Source organism: Monodelphis domestica, chromosome 1, assembly GCF_027887165.1.
Source record: "Monodelphis domestica isolate mMonDom1 chromosome 1, mMonDom1.pri, whole genome shotgun sequence".
In the NCBI taxonomy this organism is placed as follows: Eukaryota; Metazoa; Chordata; class Mammalia; order Didelphimorphia; family Didelphidae; genus Monodelphis; species Monodelphis domestica.
In genome coordinates this window covers 410,658,845-410,680,581 of record NC_077227.1, presented here as the reverse complement: position 1 = coordinate 410,680,581, position 21,737 = coordinate 410,658,845, and the positions used below count along the sequence as shown (strand labels likewise).

General features: G+C 43.2%; 1 protein-coding gene across 1 annotated transcript in view; it reads left to right on the top strand.

Moving 5' to 3' along the window:
- Window positions 1-21,737, top strand: part of RSPO4 (R-spondin 4) — a 53,538-nt gene that overhangs the window by 18,363 nt on the left and 13,438 nt on the right. The window contains exons 2-4 of the mRNA XM_007474498.3: window positions 16,051-16,239; window positions 17,472-17,612; window positions 20,209-20,397. Coding sequence (XP_007474560.1) covers window positions 16,051-16,239; window positions 17,472-17,612; window positions 20,209-20,397 — 519 coding nt within the window. The remainder of the gene's footprint in view (window positions 1-16,050; window positions 16,240-17,471; window positions 17,613-20,208; window positions 20,398-21,737) is intronic.

The following is a 21,737-nucleotide window of genomic DNA, read 5'->3' as shown; positions in this document are numbered from 1 at the left end:
TCCAAATATATCACATCCAAAAAAAATCTGTCTTATTTGGTACACTGAGTCCAGCACATCACTGTCATGGGGGAGGTAACATGCTTCTTCATATAATCTCTAATTACGGCTGGCCATGGTATCAATCAGAGTTCTTATTCTTTCAGAGTTGTTTCTCGTTACAATGTCGTTATTACATGAATTGTTCTCTTGGTTCTGTTTCCTGCACTCAGCACAGGTTCATATAATATTTCATGTTCCTCTGAAACTGGCCCTTTCGTCATTTTTTACAGTGTGATGGTATTCCATCACATTGGCAGACCATCGTCTGTTTGGGCATCCCTCAGTAGATGGGCACCTCCTTAGTTTTCACTTCTTTGTCACCTGAAGAGGAACTGCTTTAAATCCTTTTGTCCATGGGGCCCTTTTCTTCTTTCTTTGATGTCTTGGGGGTATAAGCCTAATGACGGTATTGCTAGGTCAAAGAGAATGTAAAGTTTAATTGTTTGGGGGCATAATGTCAAGTTCTTGGCCAGATCAATTCACATCCCTAACTTTAAGCAATAAATCATTTAATCGATTTGATTATTGTATCTGTTTTCCCAGAGTTCCTTCAACTTTTGTCCTTTTCCTTTTATTATTATTGTTGCCAACATGAAGGCTGTGAAGGAGAACCTCAGAGTTGCTTTGATTTGTATTTCTCTAGTTGATAGAGTTGCAAAAGATGCCAAGATGTTAACAGAAAACAGTTGCCTTAATTTCAACGAACATATATTAGGTGATTACTGTATATAGAACACTTCGTGATTTACTAGGAAAGATAGAAATAGAACTAATTTTCCATTCCTTCCTTCTGTGAGCTCACAACCTAAGGAGTAGACAACCAGACTGATTCTACCACAGTCAGGAAGCCTGACTTCCATCTTGGTTCTTTTCTTTTCAACCCTTACCAACTGTCTTAGTATCAGTTCTAAGACAGAAGTGTCAAGGGCTAGGCAGTTAGGATTAAGTGACTTATCCAAGGTCACACAGCTAGGAAGTGTCTGAGGCTAAATTTGAACCCAAGTGCTCCCAACTCTAGTTCTGGCACTGTGCTTCCTACGTGCCCTCTTCATCTTGGTTCCAAAATTAATGATAAAACCTAAGGGAAAGCCTTGAACTCCTCAGAACTTCAATTCCATTACCTGTGAAATATGTATTTCCAAGTTCTAGATGTTTTCCCAACCTTAAGGATGCTATAGAAATGTGAGTGATGATGGGGATGGGGATGAGGATCATCCCAAGGAGGTGGCCTTGAAGCTGAGCCTTCAGGAACTGGAAGAATGTAAACAGATAAGGAATGAGTGGAGGTGGAAGGTTGGGAATCAGGAATAATATAGGCAAAGGCACAGACGTAAGGACTGTGTCCATAGATGGGATGATGGTGAGTCATCAGGGTTGGGGCTTTGACCCCCTCAGTCAGCTCTGGCCTCAGGGGCCAGTAAGGCCATAGTGCAGCTGCCCCAGCTGCCATTTCCCATGGTCTTAGACTCTGAGAAGTGTTCACTGTTCTTGGCCAACCTCCTCCTACCCCCTGTTGTGGACCAATTTGCCATCTGGTCTCCTGCACCTGATGCCATATGTCTCTTTGGTCCTGGTCTTCTCAGGCCTTCCTGCCCTCTCACCACTACCATTTCCTGGGAGGAATAAAACTTGCTTTGAGGTCTAGACCTTGAAAGACAGCATTGTGACTCATTCCATGCTTGGAGTTTAAAAAGTGACTCAGGGCCACCCCAGAGAGAGAACCGTGAATGATGGAGACCATTCCTGAACAAGGCTTTTGGTCTGGAACCCTTTGGATTTTTGAGAGATGGGATGCATCTGAAGGATCTTCCAATGCAATCCCTTCATTTTAGAGAGGAGAAATGGGCTCAGAGAAGGAAAGGATTGGACCAAGTTCATATATGTAGTTAACAGGGCCAGAATTTGAAAGGTGGTCTTCTGACCCCAAATACCATGGTTTTTCCACAATGGAAGAATTAGCTCCTAATGGTTGAGTTCTCAGTTTTTCTGAACATAATTTTGTCTTTTTCTTTAAAAAAAAAATTTCTCAGGAACAGCTTGATGGTTCCGTGTATAGAGAGCCAGGCCTACAGGTGAAAAAACCTGGGTTCAAATGTGGCCTCAGATACTTCCTAGCTATGTGACCCTGGTCAAGTCATTTGACCTCCATTGCCTAGTCCTACTATTCAGCCTTGAAACCCATACTTAGTACTGATTCTCAGACAGAAGGTAAGGGTTTTTAAAAAAAGACACATAGCAAGAAGTTTATGTGCAAGATTTTTATTAATGCTCTCAAGAGAACCAAATAAATTCTTATTGGTATGGTATAGAAGATGGAGTGAAAATAGATTGGGAAGGCCCTAGATGGATTGGCAATGGAAAAACCCAACTAGGAATCTCCCCAAGACCAATAAAGCATGACCCCTTGAGATTATAGAAAACAAAGTTTATTGGGGAGTAGGGAAATGGTAGATAAATTTAACAGGGTCCCTGTCTCTAAAAACTAATCTCCATCCAACCTTATATGCTCCCCTCAGAGAGAATGCTCTTCAGATCTTCTCAATCCCTTCTTAACCACTCCCTGATCTATCTAGAACCCCAAACTATCTGACTACTGCCACGGTCAGGGTCCAGCCTCACTTGTGACTCCTGGGTTCCCAACTGGTGGCGAACAATCAGTCAAAATAAATAAAATAAAATAAATAACAAACAGAAGACAGCTCAATCATTATGGTCATGGGACTGCTTTGCATCTAACAGCTGCTCCACCATTCCCAGGCTTAGTTTTTATTTTTATATCCATTTTCTTGGCAGGCAGATTACATTACCTAACACACATGTTCAAAGAGAGATAATTAGAAAAGTGATACATTAACTTTTAACAAATCACTTGATTAACATTCTATATTTTTGTATTCTGATTAAAGACAGAATACAAGATAAATGATTTCATCACAGGTGGCTTACTAGGGAGTTTGAGTTACTGATTTGTGTAATCGAGTCACTGAAGCATATTGAAGCTTAGTGTACCTGTACTGTACCTGTACCTATTGTATAGGCCTCTATGATTGATTTTGTGCTGGCTTCATGAGAAAGTTTTGGGCTTGGCCTCTAGCTGCAGTTTTGCTAAGAATTATGTACCTAAGTAAAAGTTAACCCACAATAGTCTTTTGGGATTGGGTTTGAGGGTCTGATCTTTTGGTGATGTTTTGGAGAATTAGGGTTCAGGGGTTTTGCTCTGTTGAGACTAGGGGGAATAATAATCATGTCAATTCATAGGTAAGGGGCATTGATGAAAGGTCATGTAAAGGGGATAGAGTGGGCAGTCACATCTCACAAAGGACCACTCTGTGGTCTCCCCAGCTACCATGAGTGACTCTGTCAAGGCATCGTGGTCTGATGGCCCCCGGCAGACTACCTTAGTTAACCAAAATATTATAGATTGTCTCTAAAAGGCTAAGGACACAGGATTCACAGATAGACCAAGTCCTTTCCTAGCCTGGGGTTGGCTTCCTAGGTAAACCCAAAGTCCCAGATGAAAACCCATTGGGTTTACCTTAACCAAGTTGTCTCAGCCAGATTGGTCCCAGCACATCAGGGAAACACAGATCTCCTCCAGGGTAGTTCTCCAAACCCAGGAACTTCCTAATCTTTCCACAAGACTAGTCTGTTATCCCTAATCCTTACAGGAGACTAGGACTGGAAGACAGGAGACCTGGGTTCTAGTCCTACAGTTATTCCCAGTTCATTGAGTAACCTTGGACTGATCACTTTATTTCTCTGTTACTCATTTACTTTATCTGTATAGTGGGGATCATGGACCTGCCTTTGCCATACTCTCGGGGCTATTGTGAGTCTCCAATTAGACTCAAAATTACAAATTATAGAGGCAGCTAGGTGGTTCAGTGGATAGAGCCCTGGATCTGGAGTCAGGAAGACATGAGTTCAAATCTAACATTAGTAACTTAGTAGCTGTGTGACCCTGGGCAAGTCACTTAACCTGTTTTCCTTAATCCACTAGAGAAGGAAATGGAAAACCACTCCAATATCTTTGCCAAGGAAACCTCATGTCCACTGGGTCATAAAGAACTAGACACAACTAAATAATGAAATACAAATTGTAAATTGCTACATTTACTAGTACATATGTAGTATGTATAAAGTACTATGTAGAAATTATTAAGCACTATACAAACAGGAGGGATTATTACTCCCTGAATAATAAGAATTCTAATACTTTTATCCAGCTATAAAAGTTATTTTGTCCACAGGCTGATAGAAGATAAAAGAAGATAAAATGTAAAAGATTAACAATTTTATCCCAGGACCTATAAATGGTCTGAACGCTATCAAAAAAATTGAAGGGAATAAGACAATAGTAATGATGATAATAGTAAAACAACAATACACCTACAAAAATATCAAACAAATGTTTAGGTCATGAAGATTTCGTTACAGAAATGAGGTTATCTGGGCCAACACAGCACTTGATAGAGTACAAGGCATAGAATCAGGAAGACCTAAATTCAAATGGGAACCTCAGGTACTTACTAGCTGTGTGGCCTTGGACAAGTCACCTTAACCCTATTTGCCTCAGTTTTCTGATCTGTAAAAATGGGAATGATAATAGTACCTACTTCCCAGGGTTATTGTAGAGATCAAATGAGATAGGGGCAGCTATGTAGTTCAGTGGATAGAGCACCAGGCCCAGAGATGGGAGGTCCTAGTTTCAAATCTAGCTGTGTGACCCTGGGCAAGTCACTTAACCCACATGCTGCCCTTACCACTTTTCTGCCTTGGAACCAATACACAATATTGATTCTAAGAGAGAAGGTAAGGGTTAAAAAAATCAAGTGAGATAATATTTGTAAAGCACTTAGAACAGTGATCGACACATAGTAGGTGCTATATAAATGTTAGCTATTATTACTGTTGCTGTTGTCATGGCCACCAGAAATCACAGAAAAGCTATCCTTTGAGAGCCTGGTCTTAGTGGTCAATGCAGACTATGCTATAAATCATGCAATATTGCAGGCTGCTAAAATTGAGCGCCTACTGAATACATAGCAAGACACAATCTTGGGGAGCTAGGTATCTCAGTGAATAGAGTTGGGCCTGAAGATGAGAGATCCTGCATTCAAATTTTCATCTCAGATACCTCCCAGCTGTGTGACCCTTGGCAAATCACCTAAACCCAACTGCCTAACCCAGTGATGGCAAACCTATGGCATGGGTGCCAAAGGTGGCACATAGAGAGCACTCTGTGGGCATGTGACTGTCCCTCCCCCACCAGTTCATTACTAGAGGGGCAGAGGGCCTCAAACAAAGTTGCTCCCCTCCCCCTCTCCATGGTACCTGATGACATTTTTTCACATCCCCACTCCTCTGCCCAGCAGCCAATGGGAAAAGCACAGGGGGTAAGGTGGGCAGCTCACAGGTGGCAGAGCTGAAGGGGAGCAGAGTGCTCAGGCCACTCCCCTTCCCCTCTCTACATTCATAGAGTGCATTCTTTACTTCACCCATCTCTTCTCCGAGAAGCTCAATGGAAGCACTTCCTTCCTTCCCTGTGTGGAGTAAGGGGTGGGGTAGGGCATGCCCTCCCTTGGTTGGGGAGGGGCACAGCACACAGTCTCTGTGGAAGGGCAAGGCACAGCACTCCATCTCTAAAAGGTTCACCATCACTGACCTAGCCCTTACCACCAAAGCAATGTTGCTTTGGTACCAATACTTAGTATTCATTCTAAGACAGAAGGCAAGGATTAAAAAAAGAGAGAGAGAGATACAATCTGATAGCTAAAATTATAGAGTCAAAGCTCAGTATCTTTCACAAACTGTTAAACTGTTAACTCCCATATTGAAAATATTGACTTCAAACTCACCTTGAGAATTCCACAAATAAGCTTTATGGGAATCAGACAACTTTTGCAGACAGGAGTGTTGCCCACAGACACCCTGATTTAATAGCGCTCATAAATATTTAATAATGTTGTTGATCGATGTTGCCACAGCAAATACTTATCATCTCCAAGCTACGTGGGATGAAAAACTTTCCAAATACAGAGACTAGCAGGAGAAATCTAAATCACATGGAGATAGAATGAGGTGCATGTTATTCCCATCCTCCTGTCTGCTTTGGGAGTTCTCTCAGGGATATTTTCTGTGAACTTACAGAAGATAAGTTGGGCTTACATCCCAACATTTTTACTTAACTACAAAAAGTAGTTGCTTTATGCACTTGTGCAAGGGTTCAGAGAATGTTAAAAGTAAAAGAATAGTGACAATGTTGTGATGATCTGTTCCAGAACTTTTTCTATCTGAACTCTAGTAAAAGATGAAAAGAATGAATGTCTTAACAATAATAATCGATTTATGGCATGAAAGAGAGATCATGATGGTTGAGAGCTAACATGGACATAAGATATCAGAGCTAGGACTTAGGGATCATCTGATTCATTTACTCTCCATTTGCAAATAGGGAAACTGAGGTTCAGGGAGGGGCAATGATTTGTCTAAAGTCACTGAGTCAACAGAAGAGTCTTTCTACCATCTCCAGCTGGTCATACAATGAGGAATCAAAGAAGAATGTTTATTTTTATTGTAGCTCTTTTTTTAAGATGCAGCTGTAAAGCCTTTGGGATGCAAAGGTTGCAAGCATTAAACCAATGTGTAATTGAGTCCAGAGCAATCTAATGGGTCCAAGGTGGATCGTTAATGAGAGGGGGAAGTGGAGTCCCAAGAGGGAAGAGGCAGGACTGGGGCTCCCAGACACAGAGGGACAATCTCAGCCCAGTGCCTGAGACCCTGAGACTCTGGAGGAGAATAGGGCTAGGGGATTGGTGGGAGATGACCTCATGGGTCAGCGGGCTGCTGTGTCTGCCCCAGTAATAATCCCTTGCCAACCACCTCCCCTAAGATGCTTATTTCTTTTTGTGTGATCTCACACACATCCCTCCTCATGATCTTCTTTTCCCACTCCTACCCCCAACAGGGCCTCGATGAGCTCAACCACCCAGGGATTCTCTCCCCACCCTAACTCCTCAACTCCTTTTCATCCTAGCAATGTGGAGGAAGAATCCAACCTTTTTGCATGTTTTCCATGTTGTCCTTAGAATATGATTGGAGAGGACTCCAACTAGGGTCCTGACTAAAAAATCCACCCAAATCTGTCATCCCACCATAATAGCTCCATTCCTTTGGATTATGAAACCATTTTCTTCTTCCAGATATCTAGAATGAGGCGTAAGAATACTTCACAGATATCCATCGGGGCAGCTCAATGGATTGAGAGCCAGACCTAGACATGGGAGATCAAATTTGGCCTCATACGTTTCTCAGTTGTGTGACCTTGGGCAAGTCACAACCCCCATTGCCTAGTACTTACTGGCTTGGAACCAATACAAAGTATTGATTCTGAGGTGGAAAATAAGGGTTAGTAAAAAATAAAATAAAATAAATATACATATAACTGAGAAAATAATATATCTTTAACAAACAAAACAGATTTAGGAGGCCTGAATTTCAGTGCTGCCTCTGCCACTAATCTGTTGTATGAGACATTGACCCTTTTGGTGTCTCAGTTTCTCCTTCTGTAAAATGAAAAGATTGGGATAAGTCATTTATAAGATCCCTCCATATTCTAACAATCTATATTCTATGGTTGGTATTCTGTTTGAAGTTCCTTCCAATTTAAACAATTCTGTATTCTAAAGTTCTCCTCATCTTGGATATTCTCCAGGGTTTTATGTTCCCTTCCAACTTTTTTGATTCTATGTTCTACTGTCATTTCAAATTCTGGCATTCTCTGTTTTAAGACTTTGTCCGTCTTTGACATTTTCTATTCAAATGTCCCTTCCCAACTCACTCAGAGGTTCTAAGGTTCTTTCCGCTTCTCAAGAACTCACTGGACACAGCCTATCTGTGGATTATTAGTCATATTTTGCTCATGAGTCTTGTCCCTTCAACTAGAATGTAAACGGGCCTCTGAAAGCAGGTAGAGTTTGGGTCATGTTCCTTCTTGTTTCTCCTTTAGCCCAGAGCAAAGAGCTCTCAACACACAGGAGACATGAGGAAAAGTGTTGATTTCACGGAAAGTTTTTTTGGTGGTGGTGGTGGTGGTGGCAGCAGTGGTGGATTTTTCTCTTCATATCGGCCTTCAAATGTTTGAGTCCCATGAGAAAATCTTTGAATAGGATGGGGACCAAACTTTAGCTGTGTGACTCTAGGTAAGTCACAACCTCTGCTTGCCACAGTTTCCTCATCTGTAAAGTAGGGATAATAAAAGCACTGACATCCCAGGGTTTGGGGGAGGATAAAACAAGATAATGTTTGTAAATCACTACAAGTCTTCTAAGTCTGAAGTCTTAAATGCCTCTATTATTCCTATCAGGTTTACTTTGAATAATCCGATCCCATCCACTCAGTTGGGGCAGACAGGTGGTACAGTGGATAAAGTGCTAAGCTTGGAGTCAGGAAGACTCGTTTCCTCCCAGTGTAAATCTGGCCTCAGACCCTTACTAGCTGTATGCTCTTAGGCAAGTCTCTTAACTGTTTATCTCAGTTTCCTTTTCTATAAAATGAGCTGGAGAAAGAAAAAAGCAAATCATTCCAGTATCTTTGCCAAGAAAACTCCATATGAGGTCATGAAGAGTCAGATACTTCTATAAACAACTGAATAATCACAAAGTCACTAAATTCCTTATCTGGGGCTGGGGTTACCTACATATTTGGGACCAAGGGGAGTTCAGTGTTTCCAAGCAAAAAAGTCCTCCAAAATATTTTCCCAAAATCCTAAATATGGATTATTCAAAATCAGGGTTGGAAGGACCTTAGAATGTAGAATAAATAATAGTGGCCTTGGAAAGTTATTGATCAGAATGATTAGAGTTCATTTATTTCAATCCCCTCATTTGAAAGATAAAGGTACCAACTCTGAGAGAGAGAAAGTCAGGGATTGAACACAAGAACACAACCTCTTTTGGGCTAACTCCCTATCTCCCACTTTCTTAGTTCTTCCTTTTTTGTGAGAGGCTAAGTTTTCTCTCTGGCCTGCCTGTATACAGTTCTGTTCATGCTCTCCCTCCTTGGCTGTTCTCCTTTCTCCTTCTCTCTCTCTCTTTGGCCTTGGGATGGCCTTTGGATGCCTCTTCCTCTTTTTCTCAGGTCCTGCTTCCTCCTATGGTCCCTGGGATCCTTTGGACTCCATTGGATCTAAGATGTTGAACCTTGTCTTTGATACCTTCTTACCTCCTTTTAACCCCTTGCCTCTCAACTCCTCTCTTAATCTCAGGGGGTCTTGGGGGCCCTATCCCCAAAGTTTATTGACTGATGAAAAGGAACTTGCTCTTAGATGTCTATCAACTATCTCTTCAATGGAGTTAGAGTAGAGGGTATGTCAGTTTCCAGGGCCATTTGTATTCTCAAAACAGTCTTGAAGACCCAAAGGGATGAGCTATTTATAGGAGAATTTCAAACAATGACACAGTTTGTTTGAGGAGACAGGAAACCCCACTTTTTCCTTTTTATCATTACTATTATTACCCCTTACTTTCATATTTTAGAATTATAATTAGATTAGTTACTTCATTCGATCCTCATGATATTGGAGAGGTCAGGATTACTCTCATCATTTTGTAGAGGAAGAAACAGAGTCTCAGAGCAGAAAGTAACTTGCCCAAGTCCTCACAACCGGTAAATGACAGCTACAGGGTTTGAACTGAGGGCACCTCACTGCCAGTCTTTTTGCCATAGGATGCCAGAAGAGTGACAAAATGTCACATTTGCTTCTGGCATCACTTGAATGGGACTGGGCATGACCATGGGGAAAGGGAGGGAGGTAGTCACCTGCCTTCCTCTTCTCCTCTTGCCTCAACCCTACTTGTGACAGACAGGAGATAAGCAGTGCTCTGGCCACCAGCATGTAAACCCAGGAGCAACAAGTAGACCTTGAATGCTCCAGGGATCCAGAATTGAAATTCACTCCCCTCGGTGCTAAGAGCCTCCCTCAATGTGATTATACCACAAAGGTAGCTAACAGGGGAAGGAAGGGGGACAGCGTTTATATAATATCTACTTTGTACCAGGCTCTGCTAAGTACTCTTTACAAATATTATCTCATTTGATCCTTACAACAACTCTGCAAGTAAGTGTTATTTTTAGCTCTGTTTTATATACATTATTATATTTTACATATTATATATAATAATATATATTATTATAGCTGAAGAAACTGAGGCAGCCAGGGGTTAAATGCCCAAGACCATATAGCTAATAAATGCTTGATGTTGGATTTGAACTCTGGTCTTCCTGGGTCCAAGACCAGTGCTCTATCCATTGCACCTCCTGGCTGCCTGTAGGGAAATTGTTCAGAGCGTTGTGAGCCTCAAAAATAATCACTGATGCCACCTTGCACTTCCTGTGTATGTCTTAGTCATCAAACTGAGGTCAAACTCAGCACCAAGTAATCTCATCTCCCAGACCCAGGAACCAGGTAGTCTTTTGTTAATTCCCTCTGGGGTTAACATTAGCTGGCCCCCAAAGGGTTCACAATTCATCTCACGTGTCTTAGCCCTAGCACTGAGATGCTAATGATTTCACTTGGAATCCAGGCAACACATTCTCTACTCTCATCACAGAGAAGGGTATGGGAGAGGTCAAATGGAAAAACATCTCTGCATGGGGCTGGCCCCTGAGCCTTCCCTACAGATAGCCTCTTCCCAGGAGTAAATTTCCTCCATACACCAAGATCCATTGGCATTGAGGAAGATTTGAACATAGCTCTTGGGACTGTAGCAGATAAAGGGCCTGATCACCTGCTGGTATGAAATACAACTCCTCTGGGGCCACCTAAACAATATATTCTACTCTCCTAGGGACTGGAATCATAAAAAGGCAGCTCTCTTTGGAGGCCTAGAATAGGGAACCAGGAGTCCCTTGGATCCAGATCTCCAGAGGCCTTTCTCTTGCCTCATTGGTCCTTGTTCTTTAAAAAGGGCATTTGTATCGTGGCGGTGAGAACATTGGACAAGGAACCAAGAGCCTGAGATCCATAGGTTCATAAATCGAGAGCTAGAAGGGTCCTCAGAGGCCAGTTCGTGCAACCCCTTCATTTTACAGATGAGGAAACTGAGGCACAGAGGTGTTAAGCAATATACATGAGGTTTCATGAGTAGTAGGCATCAGAGGTGGGGTTTGAACTCAGGTCTTTTGATTCTAGAACCTCAAGTCCTAAAATTTTAGATTCTTAAGTGCTGATATAAAATTCTATGAATCTTAGACTCATGTTCAATGCCATTGGGATAGGCCAGACCATATTCCAAGGGCTTTTTAAACTGTACAAAAACAACTCTAAAGCAATGTGTGATGGTTTTTAGAGGGTCAGTTAGGAATTTGCCTATCAAAAATGGTGTTGGTTGGCACTAAAAGACTTCCTGCCCTTTGATAGCACTGCTGGGTTTGTACCTCAAAGAGATAATAAGGAAAAAGACATGAGCAAGAATATTCATAGCTGTGCTCTTTGTGGTGGCAAAAATTTGGAAAATGAGGGGATGCCCTTCAATTGGGGAATGGCTGAACAAATTGTGGTATCTGTTGGTGTTGGAGTACCATTGTGCTATAAGGAATAATGAACTGGAGGAATTCCATGGGGACTGGAACAACCTCCAGGAAGTGATATAGAGTGAAAGGAGCAGAACCAGGATAACATTGTACACAGAGACTGATAATCTGTGGTACAATCAAATGTAATGGATCTCTCTACTAGCAGCAATGTAATGATCCAGGACAATTCTGAGGGACTTATGAGAAAGAACACCATCCACATTCAGAGGAAGAACTGTGGGAGCAGAAACACAGAAGAAAAACAACTGCTTAATCACATGGGTCAATGGGGATATGATTGGGGATGTAGAGTTTAAATGATCACCCTAGTACAAATATTAATAATATGGAAATAGATTTTCAACAATGATACATGTAAAACCCAGTGTAATTGCACGTTGGCTACAAGAGGAGGTTGGGTGGGGGGATGGTAGTAAAAGAACATGAATCTTGTAACCATGGAAAAATATTCTAAATTAATTAATTAAATAAAAATTTCAAAAAAAAACGGTGTTGGTTAGGAGACAGCAGACGTTGGGAGAGCTGAAGTGAATATTAGAAATTAAAGAAGAGAGTCTCATGGGGCCACAATCCCATCTGCAGCCCTCAGAACACTCCGGGAGGTTGCAATCAGAGCTACAAGGCTGTTATTAAAAGCACACCTCACCAGTGAGGAGCTGTCTGCGTGGGAGAACTTTCCAGCTTGCATGAGAATAAAAACCATATTCTCTTGGCTTTTTAAAAAGTGATATGAAGGGAAGGGGAGCCACCATTGCTTGGAGTTTGCTCAGACTAGGGCAGCGGGAGGTAGGAGAAGGGGCAGGGGAAATAAATAAGCATGAAGAGAAGAAGATTTTCTGACAAATTTCATCAATGAAGTGATTCAAAGCAATATTGTGTCCTTAAAAAATCTAAAGTGATACTACAATGTAGAAACACAGGAGGGCACTCCAACGGGAGAGAGCTGTTGTGGGCTGCAGAATGGATAGGATGGGAGATCTTGGAGGGATATTAGAACAGAAAATGTTCGACCTGGAGGGGATCTTAGAGTGTCAGAATGTGAAAAGAAAGGAATCTTTAGAAATAGGACATAGTTTGCAGGGATCTAGGAGAAAAAAACACTATTCATAAGCAAAGGATAAACTATGGGAGTGGAAACACCGAGGAAAAGCAACTGCCTGAATACAGCGGTTTAGGGGACATGACAGAGGAGAGACTCTAAATGAACACTCTAATGCAAATATTATCAACATAGCAATGGGTTCAAATCAAGAAAACATGTAATGCCCAGTGGATGTACGCGTCGGCTATGGGGGGTGGGGGGGAGGAAAAGAAAATGATCTATGTCTTTAATGAATAATGCTTGGAAATGATCAAATAAAATATATTAAAAAAAAATTAAAAAAAAAGAAATAGGACATAGAATGCCAGAGCTGGAAGAGCTCTGAGCATAGAGAATGGTAGAGCTGGGTGTGATATCAGACATCTGGTCACACCTTTTCCTTGAACAGATTTAGAAACTAATTGAGATTTAGCATAGTGCCTGGCACATAGTAAGCACTTAATAAATGTTGCTTGGAAAGGTGAAATGATCTTCTTAATATCACATGAGGTTTTAGATAGGGAGATCTATGTTAGGGAATGAGTATTAAGTGCCCATTTTGTGCCAGGAACTGTGCTAGGTGCTTTACATTGTCTCATTTGATCTCCACAACTGTGGGAAGTAACTGCTGTTATCCTCATTTTACAGATGAGGAAACTGAGGCAGACAGAAACTAAGTGACTTGTCCAGGGTCACACAGCTTAGTAAGTGTCTGAGGCCATATTTTAATTCAGATCTTCCTAACTTCATGCCCAGCACTCTATCCACCAAGTTGCTATATTTGTCACTTTCTTACATAGCAAATAAAATGATCCCTAGAGTTAATTGAAAAGTAGTGGAATAATTATTGCAGGCCTGCATTTTCCCCTCCTTCAGTGACCCTGGGAAGCAGAAGGTTGGGAGAAGAAAAGATGTTGGGAAGAGACTAGGGCTGAAAGTCTGAAGGCCTAATTCTAGCCCCAGCTTTGCTATCATCTGTGGTCTTGAGCAGGTCTCCTCTCCATTCTAGACCGAAACTTGCCTATTGATAAATTGAGGGGATTAAATTAGATCTCCAAGGTTCTTCCCAGCTCTGACATTCTATGTGCTATGGTCTCTCCCAATTCTGACATTTAATGTGTCCAAGTTCTGACATTCAGTGTTCTAAGATCTCTTCTGGCACTGACATTCTGTATTCTAAGGTCTCTTCTAGTTCTGACATTTAATGTTCTAAGATCTCTTCCAGCTCTGGCATTTAATGCTCCGAGACTCTTCACAACTCTGACATTCTGTGTTCTAAAGACTCTTCTAGCTCTGACATTTAATGTTCTAAGACCTTTCCCAGCTCTGACATTGTGTTCTAATATCTGTTCTAGCTTTTTTTGTGTTCTAAGAGATCTCTTCTAGCTCTGACATTTAATGCTCTGACTCTTCCCAGCTGTGACATTCTGTGTTCTAAGATCTCTTCTAGCTCTGAAAGTCTATGTTCTAAGGTCTCTTCTAGCTCTGACATTTAATGCTCTGACTCTTCCCAGCTGTGACATTCTGTGTTTTAAGATCTCTTCTAACTCTAATAGTCTGTGTTCTAAGGTCTCTTCTAGCGCTGACATTTAATGTTCTAAGACCTTTCCCAGCTCTGACATTGTGTTCTAATATCTGTTCTAGCTTTTTTGTGTTCTAAGAGATCTCTTCTAGCTCTGACATTTAATGCTCTGACTCTTCCCAGCTGTGACATTCTGTGTTCTAAGATCTCTTCTAACTCTAATAGTCTGTGTTCTAAGGTCTCTTCTAGCGCTGACATTTAATGTTCTAGGATCCCTAAGAATTGGCATTCTATGTTCTAAGGTCCTTCCCAGTTCTGGCATTTTATGTTCTAGACTTCCTTTTCATTTGAACATATTATATTCTCAATTATTTTCTAGGTCTGACATTCAATGTTATTCTAAGTAAGGCTCCTTCTATGTCTCACATTGTGTTCTTAGACCTTTTAGTTCTAATTTTCCATGGATCTAGCAATTTAAATATACCCAGTCTGTGGTGAGAGAGGGCTTACAGGTAACCAGGGTCTTAGAAACAGCTGGAGACAAAGAAATACATAGTATTTGCCTCTATCTGACCATCCTGGAGAATTCTGGCCCTATGGTCAAGTGGTTTCTAAATAAAGAAAATGTGTATCATAGCAGATTCCCTGGGGAAACGGCATTTGATCAGATCTTACAGGGTCATATAAGATTATGGATATGAAAGCACTTTGCTCACTGTAAAGCACCATGATAAATGGCTTGGAATTATGATCACATTGAGAATGCTATCCTTCGGGTTATATTCCAGTATGCCATAGGCTTGTTTTTCTGCTGAATTCCAACTCTTTCCCTCTCATTCTCTGCTTATTTATTTCTTTGACAAGGGTTCCAGCTGAGGAATAGAGCCGGGGTACCTAGAAGCTAATTTACAATTGTTCTCTCAGACAAGAGCCCAGGTGGCCTTGCCTAGATGAAGATTTTGTCATCAATGACCACTCTTCCTAATATGACAAATTCAGGCTCTCTACTTTCTTCCTATTGTTCAAAGATAAATACAGGCCAATGAGTCCCCTTCCAAGGGGTCTGCTTTCTTCCTCGGAACAATATACTAATCATGGCTCTCTGGATTGTGCCAGAATGGGGACTTTGGGAGGGAGGCACCACTCATATAAGTGAACAATAAGGCAGAACATGGCAACCCTGTGGGCCCCATAATATTGGCAATATCTCATTTAAGGAGCCCAACAAGGTTTCTTTTAAAAAATAACTCACCATGACACCGGGCAAGTCACTTAACCCCCATTGCCTAGCCCCTACCATTCTTCTGCCTTGGAATCCATATATAGTATTGATTCCAAGATGGAAGGTAAGTTTTAAAAAAAAAGGTTAAAAAAAAAGCAAGTCACTTCACCCCCATTGCCTAGCCCTTACCATTCTCCTGCCTTGGAACCAATAACTAGCATTGATTCTGAGACAGGGGGTTATGGGTTTAAAAAAATAACTCCCCCGCTAAAGCCGACTTTAGGTCATATCAGACCACCAGCATCAAGGCATAGTTGTTGCTGGTGCTTACTCTAGGCGACTGCCTTGAGGAGACGAGGGAAAGCGTCTCCTCTGAGGGAGCCCCTCTCAGCGGCGCGCCTGTGTCTCTTTACCCTCACTCCCATGCAATCACCTTCTCACTCTGCGCGTACTTTGATCAACGGTACCCAAGTTATTCTGCTTCCTGGCGCGGCACACTAATAAAGGTGGGGACGTGGCAGCCCTCGCTGCGCTCCCGGGCGAACGCTGAGTCTGGCCACCTCTGATTCTCTTTTCTCTCCCCTACAGTGGGGGTCGGGCTGAAAGACAATTGCACCGGCTGTCTGATCTGCTCCGAGGAAAATGGCTGTTCCACCTGCCAGCCACGGCTCTTTCTCCACATCCGCCGAGACGGCATCCGCCAGTACGGGAAGTGCGTCCACGACTGTCCCCACGGCTACTTTGGCGTGCGCGGCCACGAGGTCAACAGGTGCAAAAGTACGTGGGGGTCGTGGCCGAGAACATCCATCCCCTGTCATCCCTCCTCTCCTAGCCCGGGCCCCATTGGGTTGGGGTTTCCCCCCACTCCTTTGATTCTCCCTGACGTGACCTTGTTTACAAGAGTGAGCAGTGAGGATCCCGGGACGAGGTTTGGTTCCAGCCTCACTTTGTGACCTTAGTACAGTCACTCTCTTTCTTTTTTAAAACCCTCACCTTCCTTCTTAGAATCAATACTGTGTATTGGCTCCAAGGCAGAAGAGTGGTAAGGGAATGGGGGTCAAGTGACTTGCCCAGGGTCACACAGCTGGGAAGTGTCTGAGGCCAGAGTTGAACCTAGGACCTCCCGTCTCTAGGCCTGGCTCTCAATCCACTGGGCCACCCAGCTGCCCCCTACAGTCACTCTCTTGACGTCTCCGGACCCAAAGTCAAATGAGGGCATCATCGTGCCTCGAGCCTCAGCCCAAAAGGAATGTGGGTGTTAGCCCGGCATATCAGAAAAAGCTAGGGGCCGGGCTTTTAAGACCACGTGGTCTTGGGGAAGTCCTTTCCTTTCTCTGGGACTGAGGCCATTGGATTAGAGGATTCTTATGGCTCCTTTTAGACAGTTAGACACGGGGCATAGAGCGCTGCCAGAGTCTCGGATCAGGTCAAATATGGGCAAGTCTCTTAATCTTTGTTGACTTTAATCCACGGGAGAAGGAAATGGCAAACCACTCCATTATCTTTGCCAAGAGCCAGGGGTCGGGTGGGACCTGACTGAATGGCAATTCAGCTTGATAGTCTTTGACCTAGAGGCATTGAGAACACAAGACTTGTAGTCAGGAGTTCAAATCCTGTCCCAGACCCTTTGGAGTTACCCCGGCAAATTCTAGGATCCTAGATTCAGAGCTGTCAGGAGCCTCCAATACGGGAACTAAAACTGAGGACCAAGGCCACAGAGTCAGTTATTGAAGCTCTCCAGCCGTATCATAGAGACAATAGCCTATACTTCACAGGGCTGTTGGAGAGCCAAAAACGATGACCTAAGCACGTTGTAAACCTTACAGTGCAATAGGAAGACCAATGACTATTATTCTTTGACTCCATGATGGGAATCGTGGAGGCTCTACTGCCCTTCCAAAGATCTCTGATGAACAGCATGCCCCCATTCCTCCTGATGGCTCCTGGGTGGGGGTGCAGGGGCATCCACCCCACCGGCCCTCATCACAGAAGCTGTTGCTGTATTGCAGAATGCGGATCCACCTGTGAGAGTTGTTTCAGCCAAGACTTCTGCATTCGGTGTAAAAAGAGGTTTTTTTTGCACAAAGGGAAGTGTGCCCCCACCTGCCCACCGGGCACCATTGCCCAACAGAGCACCTGGGAATGCCAAGGTAAGCCAGAAGCTATAGGCCACTTTCTCCACCTCCCCTACCCTATCCTCTTTTTTCTTGATGACTTGGGATAATGACTCAGCCCTACTATTTACTTTCCCACGTGATCTTAGACAAATCATTTCTTTTTTCCTGAACCTCAGTTTCCTTCTCTATGAATGAGGGAAAATCACATTTGTACTCTGTACTTCATAGGATTGCTATTAAGATCCAATAGGAGGGGGCAGCTGGGTGGCTCAGTGGATTGAGAGCCAGGCCTAGAGAAGGGAGGTCCTGGGTTCAAATCTGGCCTCAGACACTTCCTAGCTGTGTGACCCTGGACAAGTCACTTCACCCTCATTTCCTAGCCCTTACCAATTTTCTGCCTTGGAACCAATACATAGTATTGATTCTAAGACGGAAGGTGAGGGTTAAAAAAAAAAATCTAATAGAAGGTCCTGGGTTCAAATATGGCCTTAGATGCTTCCTAGTTGGGTAACCTTGGGCACTTAATCCCAATTACCTTGTCCTTGCCATTCTTCTATCTTAAAATTAATAGTAAAACAGAAGGTAAGAATTTTTTAAATCTAATGAGAAAATGACAATATTTTGAACCTAAAGAATAATAATTAATTCTTGTTAATAATGATAATCATTATTATTATAATTAATAATGGTTATTAATTATCTTTTTTTAAAACCCTTACTTTCTGTCATAGAATCAATACTGTGTATTGGTTACAAGGCAGAAGAGCAGTAAGGGATAGGCAATGGGGGTTAAGGGACTTGCCCAGGGTCACACATTGGAGGTCAGCTTTGAACCCAGGACCTCCCGTCTCTGGGTCTGGCTCTCAATCCACTGAGCCACCCAGCTGCCCCTATTAGTTATCTATTGAAGGAACTAGGCACTCCTTTACAATGGAGAAGACAAGACTTGGGAACATGATAACTGTCTTTTAGTATTTGGGTGGCTGACATAGTGGGGAAGGATCATTCTGTTTTGTGTTCAAAGGCAGAACCAGAAGACATAGGGGAGTCAGAGACTAATTTAGGCCTAATATCAGGAAAAATCTCTGCAGCTGTCCCCAAGTACAGTGAGTGGAACCTGGAGAGGTGATGGGCTTTCCCTCCTTGCAAGGAGAGGGCAGATGACCACTGGTGTATGTTTCCGTGGGAATTCTTTCCATGGAGGGGTTGGCCCACATGATCACTGCTATCCCTCCCAGTTCTCAAGCTCTGGGATCAGTGGTGGGAGGATGTGACCCCCTCACTCAACATAGTAGCCTGGAAAGAGCATCGCACTTAAAAGTTAAAAGAGGGATGATAGAGCCTGGGCTTGTAGTCAGGAAGTCACTGGTCTAGAGAACTCACAGGTGAGGAAACTTCCCTCTATTAATGCCATCTAACATCTTAGAGGGTGGCCTGGCTCTTGAGCGCTGCCTTTCCCTTATGGCACACAGCCAGTATGCTTCAGAGGTAGGTCTTAAATAATAATTGCTAACATTTATTTAGCACCTATTAGATGAGAAGCTTGTGACCCTGGACAAGTCACTTCACGCTGTTGGCCTCAATTTCCTCATTTGTAAACTGAGCTGGAGAAGGAAATTGCAAACCACTCCAGAGTCTTTGCCAAGAAAACCCCAAATAGGGTCTTGAATAGTTGGGCAGGGCTGAAGCAACTGAACAAAAACAATGTATGCCTAGTATTATGCTAATGACTTTACAATTATTATCTCATTTGATCTTAACAAAAACCCTGGGAGGTAGGTGCTATTAATTCCCATTTTACAGATGAGGAAACGGAGGCAAACAGAAGTTAAGTGACTTGCCCGGAGTCATACAGCTAATACATACTGAGACTGGATTTGAACTCAGATTTTCTGGACTCCAGACCAAGAATACTCCGTTCACTTAGCCAGTTAGCAGATCTTTTTGGCTTTGATACTTATTCTCTTTCCACTAACCAAAGAAAACTCGAATTCTATCTAATTCTGAGACTTCTTAGTTGTACAACACAAGTTACTTAACTTCTCTTGGCCTCCAGTTTCCCATCTGTAAAATGGGTTTAATACTATATAGCCCATCTCATAGAACTATTGCAAGGATCACTTTGGGAAGGCATGGTGGTCCATTGGAGAGAGAGAGGGCTATAGATTTAGGCTGCTTTTGAACTCTGGATCGACCACTTATTATCTGTGTAACTTTAGACCATTCATTTAACCTCTCTTGGACTCGACTTTCTCATTTATAAATGAAAGCCTGGGCTAACTGACCTCTAAAGTTCCAATTCTATTTTATTATTTTTATTTTTATTATTATTTAAAACCCTCACCTTCCATGTTAGAATCAATACTATGTATTGGTTCCAAAGCAGAAGAGCAGTAAGGGCTAGGCAATGGGGTCAGGTGACTTGTCCAGGGTCACACAGCTAGGAAGAACTAGGACCTCCCATCTCAAACCACTGAGCCCAGCAGCTTCCCTCTATTCCAGTTCTTAAATCTTTGTTCTTCAGTCTTTCTTTTGAAATAGGGGTTATCCTTTACTTTATTGCTCTCTTCCTTTCTTCTCCTTCTCCTTCTTCTCTCCAACCCCCCCACCCCCGCCCCACCCCATGCAGAGGAATGTGAATTTGGACCGTGGAGCCTCTGGAGTCCCTGCCTCCAGGATGGGAAAACCTGTGGGTCAGCCTGGGGCCTGGAGACCAGAGTGCGTGAGGTCAGCCGAGGCAGTCGAGAGGAGGGAACAGCAGCCTGCCAAGCCCTATCTGAGTCCAGAAACTGTGCCATCAGGAGGCACTGCCCAGGAGGTGAGCACCAGGTGGGCTCGTGGGGACCTTAGAATCACAGGCCATGGAGAGATTTAGGACAGAGACTGTCAGAGCTGGGAAGGACCCCAGAGACCATCAGAGGTGAGGAAGCCGAGCTCCGGCCAGGGCAAGCGATGTGCCTCACATCACCAAGTCCGTAGATCCTGTAGCAGGGGCCAGAATCCAGATGTCGAGACTCCTGGCCCAGGATCTGCCCCAACCACTGTCCCAGCCTTCTTTCTTGTCAGAGAAGACCCACTGGGCCGCACGAGCCCCATCAGAACCCTGAATGAGGGCACTCTCCTTGGAGGAAACTTGGGGACCATTTTAAGCAAGCAGATGGGGCTGTTCCTTCAGCTGACATGGAGGAAGGGCCTGATCTCATTAGGGTGAGGTGGTAGCCAGAAAAGGGGGGGCATTCTTGTGCTCGATGGGCTCCGTGGGGATAGTTCTAATAAATACCTTGTTTAATTGGCGAAAGGAAAAAAGGCAGGAGTTTGAGCTAGGAGCCACATTAAAAAAAAAGGAAAAGAGCCCTTGGTACAAGCATTTGAAAAACTTGGGACAATGTCAGGCGGTAGGAGCCTTCCAAAAGGAGTCTGTCACCTTGTGAGATCAAGTATTGTGAAATTGAGGCTGTCTGTGATACCTGATACAATGGGGACCCCACCCGCACCCCAGCAAGAAAAAGGGGATCGGCTTTAGGATGACACATTCACAGAAAGGCTCTGGAAGGAAGGAAACAAGCACTTGTTAAACACCCTCTATGTGCCAAACACCATCTTTACACTTTATAAATATTTTCTCATTTGATTGCCACAACCACCTTGGGAGGTAGGTGCTCACATGATCCCCATTTTATAGGCATAGAAAACTGAGGCACATAGAGAGTAAGCAACTCATCTAAGGTCAGATAGCTAGTCTGTGTTTGAAGTTAGGTTTGAACTCAGGTCTTCTTGACTCTGAGCCCAGTGCTTTATCTAATGTAATTTCTAGCCAGTTGGGCCTTGGATATTGCTTATGGGTCAATGGAGAAAGGACCTAGTATTGTGTTGGCAAAGGTGTGGCATGGATGCCAGGGTGGCATGGGAAGGGCTGTTCCGTTCTCTCTCTCCACGGTGCCCAAGGACATTTTTTGCATGCTCCACCCCTCTGTCCAGCTGCCCAATGTGAACACTTCCTCCCTCCACTATTTGGGGTAATGAGGGTGGGGATGGTCAAAGGCAGCTTGAAGTTGTGGTTTGGGCACACAATCTCAAAAACGTTTGCCAGCACTGCCCTAGTATAGTTCCAAGACTTATCAAGCACGCCATTCACCACCTACTTTTGGTGATTGACAT